The sequence below is a fragment of the Hemiscyllium ocellatum genome, chromosome 1 (assembly GCF_020745735.1).
Source record: "Hemiscyllium ocellatum isolate sHemOce1 chromosome 1, sHemOce1.pat.X.cur, whole genome shotgun sequence".
Taxonomy (NCBI): domain Eukaryota; kingdom Metazoa; phylum Chordata; class Chondrichthyes; order Orectolobiformes; family Hemiscylliidae; genus Hemiscyllium; species Hemiscyllium ocellatum.
In genome coordinates, this window is record NC_083401.1 from 98,592,436 (window position 1) to 98,610,825 (window position 18,390).

An 18,390-nucleotide genomic window follows, 5' to 3' on the forward strand; every position below is an offset into this window, starting at 1 on the left:
GTCCCAAGGCAGAATATGAGGCGTTCTTCCTCCAGGCGTTGTATGGTAAGGGTTTGGCGATGAGGGAGGCCCAGGACCTGCATGTCCTTGGTGGAGTGGGAGGGGGACTTACAGTGTTTGGCCACAGGGGCATGGTGTTGTTTCGTGTATGTGTTCCGGAGATATTCCTTGAAGCGTTCTGCAAATAGGTGTCCTGTATCCCCAGTGTAAAGGAGACCACATCAGGACCAATGGAAATAGTAGATGACATGTGTGGAAGTGCAGTTAAATCTCTGATGGATGTGGAAGTTTCCTTTGGGACCTGGGACTGAGGTATGGGGGAAGGTGTGGCACAGATTTTGCAATTCTTGCAGTGACAAGGGAAGGTGCTGGGAGTGGAGGATGGGTTGGTGGGGGGCATAGACCTAACAAGGGAGTTGTGGAGGGAATGGTTTTTACGGAACACCAATGAAGTGGGGAGGGAATTATATCCCTGGTGATGGGGTCTGTTTGTAGGTGACAGAAGTAGTGGAGAATAATGTAATGTATCCAGAGGTGGTGGGGTGGAAGGTGCAGACTAGGGGTTTTGTCCTTGTTGCAGTTGGAGGGGTGGGGTTCAAGGGTGGAGGTGTGGGAGGAGATGTGCTAGAGGGCATCGTTGACCACGTGGGAGAGGGAAATTGCAGTCTTTGATGAAAGAGATCATCTGGGATGTTCTGTCATGGAATTGATCCTCCTGGGAGTAGATGCGGCGAAGGTGGAGGAATTGTGAATGAGGGATAGTGTTTTGACAGGAGGCAGGGTGGGAGGAGCTGTTGTCCAGGTAACTGTGGGAGTCAGTGAGTTGTAGTAGATGTCCATGTTGGGTCGGTCACTGTTAATGGAGATGGAGAAGTCCAGGAAGGGGAAGGAGGTATCTGAGATGGCCCAGGTGAACTTAAGGTCGGGGTGGAACATGTTAATGAAGTTGATGAACTGTTTAACCTCCTCATGGAAACACGAGGTGGCGCCGATACAGTCATCGATGTAGCGGAGGAAAAGGTGAGAAATGGTGCCAGTATAACTGAAGAAGATGGAATGTTCCACATACCTGATGAAGAGGAAGGCATAGCTGGGGTCCAAAAACCTTCTTCACTATCCTATCTACCTGCAATTCTACTTTCAAGGAGCTATGAACGTGCACTCCAAAGTCTCTTTTTGGTTAGCAACAGTCCCTAGGATCTTACCATTAAGTGTATAAGTCCTGCTAAAGTTTGCATTCCCAAAATACAGCACCTTGCATTTATCTAAATTAAACTCCATCTGCCACTCCTCAGCCCATTGGCCCATCTGACCAAGATTCCATTGTAATTTGAGGTACCCTTCTTCGCTGACCACTACATCTCCAATTTTGGTGTCATCTGCAAACTTACTAACTATACCTCTTAAGCTCACATCCAAATCAGAAATATAAATGATAAAAAGTAGTGGACCCAGCACCAATCCTTGTGGCACTCCACTGGTCACAGGTCTCCAATCTGAAAAACAACTCACCACCACCCTCTATTTTCTACCTTTGAGCCAGTTCTGTATCCAAATGGCTAGTTCTCCCTGTATTCCATGAGATCTAACCTTGCTTACCAGTTTCCCACAGGGAACCTTGTTGAACGCCTTACTGAAGTTCATATAGATCACATCTACCACTCAGCCAGAGAGGGCTTGGAGACCTTCGTTATGGTGGATAGATATGTATAGGGACTGGATGTCCATGGATGTGGTCTCCTCTACACTGGGGATTCAGGAGGCCTAATTGCAGAACACTTCAGAGAACATCTCTGGGACACATGCATGAAACAACTACACCGGCCCGTGGCTGAACACTTTAACTCCATCTCTCACTCCACCAATTCCTGTGCCTCCTCTCCTGCCAAACCCTCACCACCCAACGCCTGGAGTAAGGATGCCTCATCCTCTGCCTTGGGACCCTCCAACTACACTGGATCAATGTAGATTTCACCACTTTCCCTCTCCTCACCTTATCCCACATCCAACCTTCCACTCGGCACAGCCCTCTTTACCTGTCCCACCTGTCCATCTTCCTTTCCACCTCTCCGACCTATCACTTTCACCCTCACCCTTGTCTAGCTACTTTCCCCCCAGCTCCCCACCCCCTTCCCATTTATATTTCAGCTCCATTGCACCATCCCCTCATTCCTGATGAAGGGTGTATACTCAAACGTCGATTCTCCTGCTCCTTGGATGCTGCCTGACTGGCTGTGCTATTCCAGCACCACACTCTTCAACTCTGATCTCCAGCACCTGCAGTCCTCACTTTCTCCCATTTAAATGTCCTGGAAGAGTTCAAAGTGACACAAAGTTCATAAAGGTTTAGTTTTATTTTCTTACCTTTCCCATCAGATAATGTTCAACCACATGCACAGCAAAATTCTTTTTTGCTGAAGATTCTCCCATTTAGTGCAAGCCAGGCAAATCTTCCAGACTTGTTTCAAATCGCCTCAAATTTTGTTTTTTTATCCAAGCATGAGCTCTCAAACACACTCCTGTGCAATGGACCAAGAGACTTATAGCTATTCTCCCTTTCTTCTGGATTCTGCCAGTCTAATTTGTCTGTGACACTTGGTGATAGTTTCGGAAACTTTGCAACCCTATCCTTCAATACTTTCCTAATCACTGTCCTTGTCTCAAACCTACCTCATGGCAATATAAATCACATAGGCTTTTTAAAAAGTAATTTATTCATGAGATGAGGATGTCGCTGGCTAGGCCAGCATTTATTGCCCATCCCTAAGTGTCCACAGGGCAGTTCGAGTCAACGACATTTCTGTGGGTCTGGAGCCACCAGGTAAGGATGGCAATTTCCTTCCCTAAAGGACATTAGTGAAACAAATGGGCTTTTCCAACAATTGCCAATGAATCCATTGAAACCGCCATCATTACCTTGCCTGGCCTATATATGACTCCAGATCTACAGCAATGTGGTTGACCTGAACTGCCCTCTGGGCACTTAAGAATGGGCAATAAATACTGGTCTAGCCAACGACATCCTCATCCTGCGAATGAATAAATAAAAACAATATAAGACCCGTGGTTCACATTACTGTGGAAATGGGTTTGAGAGGAGGACAGTGCTCAGGAAAGCATTGCAGGATTGAGTTGCAGAATTGGCAACAAAGGTGCTGGTTTTATTGCTGCCTGTGACTTACCTACCAGCTCGCATGTATAACATTTATGGCAAAATTTCACCACATTCTTATGCATTCCAGACCAATAGAAGTGTTTTTGTACCTTAGCCTGAGTCTTCCTCACACCTAGATGACCTTCTACTGGTAATTCATGTGCTATCTGTAACACTTCCTTTCCTATATTACCGGCAACACAATCTGGTGCATTTCCGTCTAATTCTCCTCTGCACTAACCTGCCGTGGTCTCCATTTTCATCTTAGGATTTTAAGATAATAAACAATTGTGAATATATTCAGATTCCTTTCCTGCTTATGCATTATGCTACAGATGTTTTGTCATCTCATCTTTCTGTTGTAAGTCCATTAGTCTTTCAATACTAAACACCTCTGCCTGGCCCTCTGCCTGTTCAGGTTTTTCTTGTACCATTACATCAGGGTGTCAATTCCTTTGTTTTTCTCTTTAATTTTTCCTTCTTGTTGTAAATTATGACAGTGGCATTTTGTTACTAAACAATCTGGAAAATTCCAAAGTATTTTTCTTTTAACTCTTCAATTCCCTAGTTTTCCTTTTGACTTCTTCACTACAAAAGGGCTTCACTCCTACTTTGAATCCTGCTAGGTCATTCCCAAGAACAAACTGTATTCCTGGAACTGACACTCTATCAATTACTCCCACTGTTACTTCCCCAGTCTTGATTTGACTCTCCAACCTGATCTTATACAGATAAACGCTACATTTCTGTCCATCTATTCCACAAATTATCACACTCTCGTGTGAACATGTCAGAAAGAGTGCAAATACTTTCATGTCTTGGTATTAGACACTGACCAGATCCTGTATCTCTTAAAATAATAACTGTTTCCCTTCTCCCCCTGTTCTTCCTGAGTAAACTTTACCCACAGTGGTGAAAGCTTTATAGAGATCAGACACTAACACAATACCAAGCCCCTGCCTAGGCTGCACACTGTCCTGCAGCTCCTTAACTTTTCCTGGGGTTTCCTTTACTATTTTCACTAATCCCTCTGGCTTAGCCTCTTTCCCCACAGTGCCTTTCTTCAATGACCAGCACTGTGATTTTGTGCGTTCCACTTTACCACTGTGGGAACACCTGAGACCTTTCACCTCCTCTCTGCCTATTGGGGGTTTCTTTTTTTCAGCTGTGGTAAACTAATTCCAGTGTTATCTACTCTTTGTTTTGTAGTGAAGGATCTCCCCTTCTCCCATTTCTATTCTTCACAGGATGAAATTCCTGTCGAAAGCTATTCTTCACCTTTTGCACCAATACATATTTATCTGCCATCTCTGCCACTCTTTTCACTTATTGAACTTTCTGTTCATCCACATAAGTTCTTATTGTCTATGAAAGTGAGTTTTTAAACTCCTTCAGCAGAATAGTGCCTCAAAGGTCTTGCCTATTTTTAAGGCCAATACCCATCTATCAACATTGCTCTGCTTAATTCTTTCGAACTCAAGTCTGACCTGGTTCCTTCTTTATATTTCTGAACCCCTGTCTATAATTCTCTGGTGTCAATTCATAGGGACTCAAAACAGCCTGTTTGACATCTGCATAATCTTTTGACCCAAATTCTGACAGTGTGGCAAATACCTTACTAGCTCTGCCTACCAGCTTAGACTGAACCAACATTACCCACAAGTTCTGTGGCCACTCCATCTGTCTAGACAATATTAATAAAAAAGGCTTCTACATCTTCCTTATCAAAATGTGGCAATGTTGTAAAGTATTTGTACATATGACTACCTTCCCTCTTCACCTCCATCCTGTTAATTTGGCTTTCCTAACTAATTTGCAATTGAAGTTCAAATTCTTTCTCCCTTTCTTTCTTTTTTCTCTCCCTTTTGCTTTGTTTCTCTCTCCCTCTCTTCTTTTACTCTTTTTTCTCTCTCTCTCTTTTTCTTTCTTTCTGTTCGGCTAAGAACCTTCTAACCCTTTCTTTATCTTCTAACGCCAGTTGCCTCATTTGCAATTGAATTTTAGTTATTTCCAAAGATTTTAATGTCCTTTCCAGCACATTTAAATGTCGAGCTATTTTGATAATAACCTCATCTTTTTTCGGAGGCACTGCCAATTCCAGCAGCTTTTCCTTGCTCACCTTTTGAAAACCCGAAAGTCACTCCTTCCACCCCCAGAAAACATTTAATAACCCAAAATGCCATTTCTCTCACTTTTAATCTAACTGACTACAAGTAACCAAAATTAAACAATTTTCTCTTACCTAAGTTTTATTTGAAGATGTAGGACCCCACTCCCCTAGTATGTTTAAATCTGCTGGGATCTTTCATACTTCAAATCTGTTCAGATCCATTCAGATCTTGGACTTGATCTATTCAAATCATAGAATTCTAGAATCCCTTGGACCTAATCCATTCATATCCATCTAACCCTGTCCAAATCCCAGACTGGATCTGTCCAAATCTGTCTAAATCCCGGATGATGAGCCCCCAACTGTTACAAAGCGGAAGTTGAACTCTTCTGTTAATTAAAACCAAACACTCAGTAAAGCTCACCTTGACTCATAATCTGTTAAAAGTGTGAGGGAATGAAAGAGAACTCAAATTTCCACTATTTAAAGAAAAATAACAATTTAAATTTATTTTCCTAACTCTAATAGTGAACACTAAACAAGGTAAACTTGCAGGTTGAGTCAGTAGTTAAGAAGGCAAATGCAATGATGACATTTATTTTGACAGGACTTGAATTTAAATGCAGAAATGTACATCTGAGGCTCTATAAGGCTCTGGTCAGACCACATTTGGAGTATTGTGTGCAGTTTTGGGCCCCATATCTCAGGCAGGGTGTACTTGCCCTGGAGCATGTTCAGAGGAGATTCATGAGAATGGTCCCAGAAATTAAAATCTTAACATATGAGGAACATTTGAGGATTCAGGGTCTGTACCTGGTGGAGTTTAAAGGATGAGGGAGGAACTAATAGAAACTTACAGAGTACTGAATGGCCTGGACACAGTGGATGTTGGGATTGGTAGAGAGATTAGGACCCAAGGGCACAGCCTTGGAGTAAAGGGAAAACCTTTTAGAATGAAGATAAGGAGAAACTTCTTTAGCCAATCTATGGAATTCACTGTCACAGAAGGCTGTGGAAGACAGGTCATTGAATATATTTTAATATGGAGATAGGTTTTTGATTGTCAAGGGGATTAAGGGTTACAGGGAGAAAGTGGGAGAATGGGGTTGAGATTATATCAGCCATGATTGAATGGTGGAGCAGATTTGAAAAGCTGAATGGCCTAATTTCTGCTCCGATGTCTTATGGTCTTATGATTTCCTAAACTATTACTAGGTGTCACAGACAAGTTATTTCCAGTTGGAAGTGCCTGCAAGTAAATGGGCGGTTTGAGTGTAACTGTTTATAATCCCACATTCACAATACCTTCCAATGGCTTTGGAGACCAGCAATCTAACCATTATAAACACAGATGCTGCTGCTTTGTCTACAAGGTGTGTATGCTTAAACCTGAAGAAAGGGTCACAGTATCTGAAATGTTAACTTTGCTTTCTCTCCACAGCTGCTGCCAGACCTGCTGAGTTTTTCCATCATTTTTGTTTTTGTTCTTGAAATCTAGCCTGAAAACAGGTCTAACTCATAACTCAATAATCTTACATGATAAGGGTGGGCACTTTAAATAAGACTATAATAATATTAATTTTGCAGTGAGAATCCTGTTAGGGGATGCATGAGCTAATTGATGTTTCTTATGTCATCTGAGTGTCTGCTTTAAACATTCCTATCATAGCCACATCAAGCTCTTCTTATTTGTCATCAATCTCAATATTCATAGCCTGGGGTTTCTTGTATTTTGTGATGTGATGACGAGTGCAGTGGAAGGTATTGAAAATACCCATCATATTGGAAGTGAATGGTTGAGAGATATTTGGACATTCTTGGAAAGCATATGTGGAGACTGGTATGAGCATCACTTTATGAGGTTGGAAGATGGAGCATAGACTTTCGTCTATACACTCCAAGATATACATCACTGAACATCCCACTTCTGGCTTTATTAAGGAAGAAGTCATTCAGGAAGCAGCTGCAAACTACCTATCATCTCCTTAGCATGGCAGGGCAGTAAGGACCAGAGCAATAAGTCAGCATGTGGAATGATCGAGGAGAAGGTAGAGGGTATAGTAAATCTAGTAAGTCTAATGGGAAGTATACAGAGGACCAGGTTAAATAACATAGTGGGACTAATGGTCTGAAGTATATTTATTTTCATAAGGCTGGTGAATTTAGACCCTGAATTAGTACATGGAACTCTAATGTGGAAGCTGTTATAGAAACTTGGTTGAGAGTAGGGCAGGACTGGCAGCTCAACATTCCATGGTTTAGAGATTTCAGAAGTGATAGAAAAGGATGTAAAATGGGTGGAAGAGTTGCATTACTGATTAGGAAAGTGTCATAGCTGCACTGAGAGAGAACACTTTGGGCGGCTCATCCAGCGAGTCAATATAGGTAGAACTCAAGAATAAGAAAGATGCAAACACAATGGTGAGGTTATTCTACAGGCCTCCCAGAAGCCAGCAGGAAATAGTGGAACAAATATATAAGCAATTCATGGAAAATGGAAAATCAAAAGGACAGTTGTCGTGAATGATTTTAACTTCCCCAATATTGAGTGTGATTCTCTTCGTGCCAGGGGCTTAGATGGGACAGAATTTATTAGGTGTATCCAGGATGGATTCCTGAAACAATATGTCAATAGTCCAACTAGGGAAGGGACCATGCTGGAACTTCTATTGAGGAACAAATGTTGAAAAATTAGATTGGAGGTGGCTGTTTGAGGGTAAATCCGCATCTGACATTTGGATTCTTTTAAAGACCAGTTGAACAGAGTTCAGGACTGGTATATTTCTGTGAGGATGAGAGATGAGGATGGCAAGATTTGGGAATCCTAAATGACAAGAGACATTGAAACTAGAAGATTGGGAAAGCTTTAAAGGTGAACAGAAGCCACAAAAAGAACTATAAAGAAAAGTAAGATAGAAAAAACTAGCACAGAATATAAAGACAGATAGCAAATGTTTCTATAAATGTATAAAACAAAAAAAAGTGGCTAAAGTAAACATTGGTCCTTTAGAGTCGAGAAGGGAGATTTAGGAATGGGACATGAGGAAACGGCTGAGGCATTGAACAAGTATTTTGTGTCAGTCTTCACATCAGAGGACATGAACAACATGCCTGTAATTGACAAAGAGATGAAGGTAGGTGAGGACCTGGAAACAATCATCATTATTGAAGAGGTAGTGTTGGGCAAGCTAATGGAGCTAAAGGTAGACAAGTCTCTTGGCCCTGATGGAATGCATCCCAGGGTAACTAAAAGAGATGGTAGGAAAAATAGCAAGTGCACTTGTGGTAATTTTCCAAAATTTGTTGGAATGTGGGGCAGTTCCAATACATTGGAAAACAGCAAATGTGACGCCACTGTTTAAAAAGACGGTAGACGAAAGATGGGGAATCTAAGACCGGTTAGCTTAACTTCTGTAGTGGGGAAGATGCTTGAGTCTATTACTAAGGAAGAAATAGCAAGGCATCGAGATAGAAATTGTCCCATTGGGCAGATGCAGCATGGGTTCATGAAGAGCAGGTCACGCTTAACCAATCTTTTGGAATTTTATGAAGACATTACAAGCACAGTAGACAACGGCAACCCAGTAGATGTGGCGTTCAATATGGTGCCGCAGAAGGGACTGCTGCATCAGATGAAGAAGTATTGCGTTATGGGTAAAGTATTAGCATGGATAAAGGATTGGTTGACTAACAGGAAGTGAAGAGCGGGGATAAGTGAGTGTTTCTCTTGTTGGCAATCAGTAACTAGTGGTGTGCCTTTGGAATCAGTTTTGGGACTGCAATTATTCACAATTTACAAAGATGATTTGAAGTTGGGGACCATGCGTAGTGTGTCAAAGTTTGCAGATGACACTAAGATGAGTGGCACAGTCAAGTGTGTGGACGACTGTGAAACTTTGCAGAGGAACATAGTGTGTGGGCAAAGGTCTGACAGATGGAATGCAATGTTAACAAATGTGAAGTCATCCATTTTGGTCAGAAAAACAGTAAAAAAAAGTCTATTACTTAATTGTTAATAGGTTGCAGCATGCTGCTATGCAGAGGGACCTGAGTGTCCTTGTGCATAAGGTTGGTCTGCAGGTATAAGTAATTAGGAAGGCAAATGGAATTTTGTCCTTCTTTGCTAAAGGCATTGAGTTTAAAAGCAGGGAGGTTATGTTGCAGCTGTACAGGGTGCTGGTGAGGCCACACCCAGAGTACTGAGGCAGTTTCAGTCTCCTTAATTGAGAAAGGATATACTGGCACCAGAGGGGGTGCAGAGGAGATTCATTAGGTTGAGAGGCTTGGCTTATGAGGAGAGACTGAGTAGACCGGGATTATATTCATTGGGATTTAGAATGAGGGGAGATCTTATAGAAACATATAAAATTATGAAAGAAATAGATAAAATAGAAGTAGAGAGGATGCTTACATGCTGGGTGAGACTAGGGCAAGATGGCAAAGTCTCAAAATTAGGGGGAGCAGATTTAGGACTGAATTGAGAAGGAATTTCTTCACCCAGAGGGGCATGAATCTATGGAATTCCCTGCCCAGTGATATAGTCGAGGCTTCCTCAATAAATTTATTTAAAGCTAAGATAAATAATTCCTTCATTTTTCAAAAAAAGGGTAAGGGTTACAGTGAGAGGGCGAGTAAATGAAGCTGAGGCCAAGAAAAGATCAGCCAGGATCTTATTGAATGGCAGAGCAGACTTTAAGGGCTAGATGGGCTACTCCTGTTCCTAACTCTTACGTTCTTATGTAAAGCAAACAGAAAAGAACTTATACAAGGAATTAGGAGGGCTAAAAGGGCTAAGAAATATCCTCGACAAGTCAGATTAAAGAGAAGGTAAGGCATTTAGACATACGTCAAGAACAAAAGGGTGGCTAAGGAAAGAGTAATTCCACTCAAGGACTAAGGAAAGAACTTCTGCGTGGAACCCGAGAAAGTGGGTGAAGTCTTTAGAGTATTTCACATCTGTGTTCACCAAGGAGAAAGAAAGATGTGGATGATGGCAAAATTAGGGAGGTATGGTGTAATTAAAAAAGGTATTGGGTGTCTTGAAAAACATTAAGGTAGAGAGGTTCCCAGGACCAGGGCCTGTTGGGAATTTATTTGTGGATAATGAAGGTAGCAAAGGAGGAGATTGCTGCGGCCTGCCCAGAGATGTTTGTATCCTCTTTAGCCACAGGTGAGGTCCCAGAAGACTGGAGAATAGCCAAAATTGTTCCATTGTTCAAGCAGAGCGACAAGGATAATCTAGGAAATTATAGGCTGGTGAGTCTTCCATCAGCGGTAAAGACATTATTGGAGGCAATTCTTAGGGACAGGATTTACATGCATTTGGAAAAAAAATTGGAATGATTTGGGATAGTCAGCAAAGCTTGGTGCAGAGGAGGTCTTGTCTCACAGATTTGATTGAGATTTTTGAGGCAGTGACGAAGAATGATTGTGAAAGGTAGGGCAGTGGATGTTGTCTGCATGGACTTTACTGAAAGCATTTGACATGATCTCTCTAGATTGGTTGGTCCAAAAGAACTAGGTGGCATAGAATCCATGAAGTTGGCAAGTTGGATACAAAAGTGGCTTGGATGTTTTTCCAACTTGAGGTCTATGACCAGTGGTGTTCCACCAACATCAGTGCTGGAACTGCTATTGTTTGTAATATATATATGAATGGTTTGGAGGAGAATGTAGGTGATCTGATTAGTAAGTTTGCAAATGGATCAAAAAATTGGTACAATTGAGGATACTAAGGAAGATTGCCAAACAGCAGGATATTGATCAATTGGAAAGTTGGGTGGAGAAATAGAAGATCGAGTTTAATCTAGACAGTGTGAGGTAATGCATTTATGGAGGTCAAATGCAAGAGGGAAATATACAGTAAATGACAGGATATTTAGAAGCATTTAAATACAGAGGGATCTTGTGGTGCGAGTCCATAGGTCCCTAAAAGTGGCAACACAAGTGGATAAGGTAGTAAAGAAAGTGAAGGGTTTGCTTATCTTCATTGGTCAGGGCACAGAGTATAAAAGTTGGCAAACCACGTTGCTGCTGTATGAACTTTAGATTAGATTAGACTTAGTGTGGAAACAGGCCCTTCGGCCCAACAAGTCCACACCGACCCGCCGAAGCGCAACCCACCCATACGCCTACATTTACCCCTTAACAAACACTACGGGAATTTAGCATGGCCAATTCACCTGACCCGCACATCTTTGGACTGTGGGAGGAAACCGGAGCACCTGAAGGAAACCCACGCAGACATGGGGAGAACGTGCAAACTCCACACAGTCAGTCGCCTGAGTCGGGAATTGAACCCGGGTCTCAGGCGCTGTGAGGTAGCAGTGCTAACCACTGTGCCACCGTGCTGCCCACTTTAGTTCAGTCACATTTGGAGTGTTGTGTGCATTTGCATTCAGCACACAATAGTTAGGATCTGGAGGCTTTGGTGAGGTTTCAAGGGAGGTTTACCAGGTTGTTGCCTGGACTGGAGTATATTAGCTAGAAGAAGAGGTTAGACAAACTTGTTTTTGCTCGAGCATCGGAGGCTGAAGGAGCAACCTGATAGAAGTCTACAATTATGAAAGGCTTGGATAGGGTGGATAGTCAGAATCTTTCTCCTGGGATAACTGTCAAATACCAGGTGCATTAGCTTAAGGTTAGTGGGGGAAAGTTTAATGACATTGGAGGCAAGTTTTTTAAAACAAAATATGGCAGATGCCTGAACAGATTACCAGAGGAGGTGGTGGAAACAAATATAATAACAATGTTTAAGAGGCATTTAGACAGATATGAACAGATAGAGATTGGAGGGATACAGACCATGTGCAGGCAGATAGGATTAGTTTAGAATGGCATCATGATGGACAGAAGGGCCTGGCCTGTGTTGTTCTATGTTTTAAGTATGAAGATGACATAAGAGATATAGATAGTTTGAGGGCGGTCAAAAATCTAGTGGATGAGTGTAATGTGAAGTCAATCACGTTTGGAGAAAGAAAGAAAAACACATACAATTACTTAAACAGAGAATGACAACCAAATTCTGAGATACAGAGGGATTTAGCTATTTCAGTGCATTAATTACAACAAGTTAATATTTATGTATAGCATCTAATCAAGGATGCTAATTGGATGGCAGCATTTATCACCAGAGGAATTTAACAAAAAGTATTATGTTTTAATTACACAGACATAAATAACACCACATCACAAATATTGTATGCAGTTTTGTTTTTTTTAATGTAAGGAAGAATGCAAATGGATTGGAAGTTGTTCAGAGGAGATTAATAATTGGAATGAGTGGGTTGTCTTGAATAGGTTCAACAGGCTGGGTTTATTTACAGTTAGGAGCATGAAGGTTGGCTTGTTTGAAATACAAAAGATCCAAAGATCAGTCTTTGCAAAGTGGATTTGGAACGGATATTTTCTTTTCAGTATAGAAACAAGATTATCTTTCTTTGAGGTTTGGGTGATTTTGGGACGCTGCCTGGGAAGGGGAGGTCATTAATTTATTTTTTACAGCATAGGTAGATAGATTCTTACTGGATTTTCTTGCCTAAGGTTATCAGATTTAGTTGGGAATGTGGATTTTGAAAAACAGTTCAACCATGATCTTATTAAATGGCGGAGCAGGCTTCAGGGTGAAATTATCTACTTCTGCTCTTTTGTATGTTCCTATGATCTTTGATATTCAAGGGTGTCTTGATTTAGTACCGTTCTATTTCCTTGTGACAATATATTTGTTCTGAACCTATTATTATTTCATCCACATTGCCTCCACTTACTCTAAACTCATTTACCTTTATGTACCTATTTCTGCCAAGTCATATTTCAGCAATTGACCTTTCACTAATTTTTGTGGATATGTCTACTACCTGCCAATAGACTATGGCAGTTCAAAGCAGCTTAACACATCTTAAGAGCAATTAGGGGATCAGCATAAACAATGGCTAGTGATGCCCACATCCCATAAAGGAATTACAAAATGTTCACCAAACAGTTCCTCTTCGATCTGCCCAGATTCATTCCATAAAACCAGGTACAAAACTGCTCTTTCCCTTATTGGGTTTGTTATACACTGTTGAAAAAGGATGTTATGTTTCATTTTTTACTTTTTCATTCATGACTATATAAATGGTTGTTGCTTGAAAAATAAAGAAATGCTAACTTACTGCTTGGTGTGCTTTATAAACAAAGTCATATAACAAGCAGCGCAGAAATACTGACAAAAAACAGACAGCATGGTACAGTTCCCAGCTCCTGATTCCATATGTCATTAATTTAAAATGCATACATCTTTAAAGTCAACACTTAAAGTTGCAAAGGTCCACTGAGTCAGGAATAAACAGATGTAGGCAGAAGTAGAAACCCAAGCTTAAAAGTCCAAGCGAGCAGAAGCAAACAGTGTACTGGGGTTGCTTTGCTTACATCATATTCTGGGTATTATGATGTAGGTGCAGTGGATAATCAAATGCGGAAAACATGCCATAGATATAAGATTTATATCTTTAAACCAGGAACCTGTAAATTGCAAACTATACTAATGAGACGGATGATTAGGAGAGACCTTCATCTGAGTTCCAAAGCATGCATGTTTGTCTTTCATGCAGAGGGTGGTAGGTACTGAGCAGGCTTTGATTTATTTAAGACTGCATGACTGTGGCCTGGGCACTGATTCTCTAGCCCAAAACATGATTGATCATGCCAATTAGGGACATAGCAGTAGGAGTAGACCATTCAATTCCAACATTTTAGATTATGAGCAATCTACCGCAACACTATTTTTCTGAACTATCTTCATATTCCTTGACATGATCAGTATCCAGAAATCTATAGTTTTCTCTCTTGAACTTGCTCAATGATTCATCTTCCATTCCTCTTGGGAATAAAGAATTCCAAAGGTTCACTGACTTCTGAAGAAATCCCTCCTCTGTTCAGTCCTAAATGGCTTGCCTCTTAGTCTGGAGGTGGGTCTCCAGTCCCTCCCTCACTCTGAGCCAGACAAAACATTCTTTCTGCATATATTCTGATTAGCTTATAAATTCTTAAAATTACCTGAGATAACTCAGGCTGACCTGAGTTTGTTGCACCTAATTTTTCTTGTTTCTAACATTAAAGCCACCAATTTGCAGAATCATGTTTTCCAGAGTCTAAACCCTTCACTCGTTCATGGAACAAATTAGGTACTTTTGTTGGAGGAAATTAAGATATTAAAGTGTAATTGATCCTAGATTTTATTTTCAATGGCAAAGATGAATGAGAGAAAAATATAATGGTCAGATGATTGTTAACGACAAACAGGCAGCATACCTAAATTTCTTCCCTTTCCCAACTGTTATTAATTTAACAATTGTCAGTAATTTAAAGAAGACAGCATACAAACATTAATGCAAGATGCTACATGACACCATTTTAATTCAAACATTATAGATCAATACTCTATTTTACACACCTCAATCATGTACTGTCTACATAATCATTATACATCCTGTTCTCAATTTTATTTATACATTAAATACAACTATGTATCATGTGACATGATTCTCATTTTATTAATGGGCAAAGATCAGAAAGTCCAAATGATTTCTTTTAAGTCACAATATTTTGATGTTTAATCATACAACACACCATAGTATTTACTATGAAACAAGATTAGTAACATGCAGTTCAGGCCTCCTAACAAAGTGGCTTGATACTTGTGTGAATGCACATCACCTTTGGGAAAATCAAGCATAAAAATATATAAGATAGTGACTACCATCCCTCAATATATCAAAGTAAAATAGATAGGAAAAACCTTGAGGTACAGGAAGACTGGCAGTGGTTTAGTTTAAAAACACACCTTCATTTATGACTTCATTAAACTGGAAAAAAAATTCTCCAATATTTTCACCCACATAAAATGTTAAATAGCCTTATCTCATCATATCCAGTTTTTTTTTGGGGGGGTGGGGGAGAGGAGGAGGGATTAGGATAGAAATGAAAGTGCCAGAGAATGAAAAAAAGATTTTAACACCATCTCTTTTTTTATAAACTGCAGTGACCACTGCTCCAGATGGCATTACCAGTGTTCACAGCTGTCAGCCACTGCTTGACTGACAACTCAACGTTATGCTGAAGACAGATGGAAGTCCTGTCTCATACTAATGAAAGGACCCTTACCTGTAGCATATTGCCCAACTTAATGCTATGTGTAGGTGGGCTCGCCCCTATCATTTATGCTGGTGTACAGGGAGCCAACTCATAACATTTAATATTATAATTTGACATTTTTCTGAACACATAACTGACTAGTCTATATTTCAGCAGGGGTTTTTGCACCTTTCTTTAAGTTAGGCTTATGAGGTTGCTTGCATTGCCACAAATTAATTACAGCATGCCAAAGCCTTTTGAGTATGTGATTGCTTTAAGGAGCCTTTCCTTGAGCTTGTCTTTGCTTGAGTAGTCTGGTAGCAGGAGTACATTAAAGCACGTATGTGTTGTTGGTAGCCTATTTGGGGGAAGAAAGAATAGTCATGAACATTTAGAATTAATAATTCCAAATTCTCATGGAAGAATAATTTCAGTATTATGTAATGCGCTTGTTTTAAATAAGCCTCAAATGTGTTGAGGAAAATATACATAAAACATCACTTGTGTCTTACTCACTGTTCTACAGAACACGTTTATAGAACATGAAAAGGGGTAGGGTGAGGCAAATGCAGTAATAACATCAGAATTGATCAAATGGCTCAAATCACCTGTTTAAATACTGTAGTAAAAGTAACTCAATGAACGTATTACAATTTGAAATGATATTTGCGTCCCTCCAACAAAGTTATTTACATAGATTTTTGCCAATTGTAATTTCTAATTGAACTCTTCCTAAAAACAAACTGTTCACAGGAAACATATTAACCTAAAACATACCTGTCTGAATCTGGTCCATTCTTAGTTATGATCAACTTAATTTTGCCAAGACCGCCTACAGGAGCCCGATCAGAACCTGTAGTGAATTGCAGAAACTGACGCTTCTGTTCTTCTGACAGACTGTGGGTTATCCCCCAGAAATCTCTATAACAGCATTTAAGAGGAGGAGATTCAGTGAAAAAAAAATTAAGCAGTTATTTGGTACTTCTAATCATACTCCTGTGCTGTTCACGCATTAGTATATTTTGTGCACTAATCGCCAGGATTCAGATTGCTCATGCTGCACTTACTGTATTACATTTGAGCTTACTGAGTTGGATAAATTTGGGATAAAATTAAATAAAACATGTGATCAATATTTTATCCAAGTCCATGTTTTGTCATATTAAAGAGCTAATTCTATCATACACAACAACATTAAAAAAAAGTGAAAAAGCTGCTGGTTCATTTTGATTCAAAATAAAAGTATATTTCGAAAGCAGACTAATTTTCTAGGGAATACATTACACGATCTCCCTCCCAACAGATTATTTTTAAACGGAAAAAATAATACTCTGTCATGCTATGACAAGTGAGTGAAAAAACTGAGACTCGTATAGTAAAAAGCATTATAGGTTTCATATATATACATTATTAATTAAACTGTTGCATGCCTCTAAGGATGGAGTTAAAACCTAATGTAGAACATGGCTTGGACAGGTGATATGGAAAGTACAGAAAACAACATATCATTGAGAGAAGACAAAACAATTACCTTATTATCCTAGATTCTTTCGTAAATCCTCCATCATACTCTGTAGCCTCTTCAAGTGCATGAAAATCCAGATTCTGAAACATAATGAAACTGTAGATTGTAAGCATCAACTCAATTGCCACGTAACTATGCTGCAGAATACCGAAACAAATACTTCTTTGCAAGAGAACAAGAAACAACATTGAATAGAAGATAGGAACAAAGAAGAAAAATGAAGAAATCAGATGACAGAAAATTTTGAAAAGGTTTTGAAACTACTGAGGTCGGTAGCAAGGGAATGTGGTCTAGACATGTGTTCATCTGACTTAAGAATTGTGCCAGGAGAGTGCTGAGGGATTTCTGAAGTTAAAAGGAAGATCAAGGGTAATCTAGCCAGAAGGTAGAACTAGGACATAAAGCTGGAGTAGTTTGCCAAGATAAAATAAAATGAAAGTGCAGGAGACTTTGAAAATGACAGAATTCAAAAATGTTGATGCACAGAGAACTTGTGACATTTGGAGGCAATTGGTGCTTAGACACTTTGAAAAAGGTATTATTGAGCTCAAGTTTAACTTAACACAAAGGATGTGTGTCAATTGTTAATTAAGAATTCTTCATGCAAGTAATGAGCATATGAATATGGCAATAAAATCTCTATTATGTGCTTATCAATCAGTTCTTACAGAGTTGAAAAACAAAGTGATCAGCAAATGTTATTTAACAGAATTGAATGATCGTGGCCACAGTCCTCACTAAGTCAGATGATGTGCTTCTTATATAAAGGACAGGAATATTATACTGCACAAAATAAAATAAAGTAGAGGTTTCTGTTCCTTTAAGATTATTTGCAATTGCTTGACATTCTTGAAGTTAATGCTGGGAAGTTAAAATTTAGGGATCAAATTGAAGGGGAGGCTGCTGGCTTTGTTTGATTACCCTGTCAATTAGGGTTTTAGACACTGTGAAACTGAATGTGCTAAAACAAAACTATGTTAAAGATGTTTGTAATTGCAAGATTGTAGGCTGCTTGCAGATGGTAGAACAGGAAAGATATCTCAATTCCAGGTATTACTTTTACAAGGTCCTAATAGGTAGAAAATTTGAGAAAAAGATTAGCAAAGACAAATGTAGATTCCTTACAAAAAGAAACAGGGGGAGTTATAGTGGGAAACAAAGTGACGGCAAATCAATTACATCAAAAATCTGGTTCTGTTCTCACAAAGGAAGAACATTGGGGATCACAGGGTCTAGTGAGAAGGAGGAACTCTTGTAGATCAGTTTTATTAGGAAATCGTTGGGGCAAATTGATGGCATTAAAGGCTGACAATCCCCAAGGCCCAATAATCTACATCCCACAGTACTTAAGGAAGTGTCCCTAGAAACAGTGGATGCATTGGTAGTCATCTGTCAAGATTCTATAGACTCTGGAACAGTTCCTATGGTTTGGAGGGTAGTTAATGTAACCTCACTATTTAAAACAAGAGGTAGAGAGAAAACAGGAAG

General features: G+C 39.9%; 1 protein-coding gene across 1 annotated transcript in view; it reads right to left on the reverse strand.

The window, feature by feature from the left end:
- Positions 1-14,690: 14,690 nt before the first annotated feature.
- LOC132819445 (ubiquitin-protein ligase E3A-like) overlaps positions 14,691-18,390 on the reverse strand; it is a 35,278-nt gene continuing 31,578 nt past the window's right edge. The window contains exons 8-10 of the mRNA XM_060830955.1: positions 16,909-16,982; positions 16,155-16,298; positions 14,691-15,735 (exon numbers count right to left, since the gene is read on the reverse strand). Coding sequence (XP_060686938.1) covers positions 15,615-15,735; positions 16,155-16,298; positions 16,909-16,982 — 339 coding nt within the window. The 3' untranslated portion in view covers positions 14,691-15,614. The remainder of the gene's footprint in view (positions 15,736-16,154; positions 16,299-16,908; positions 16,983-18,390) is intronic.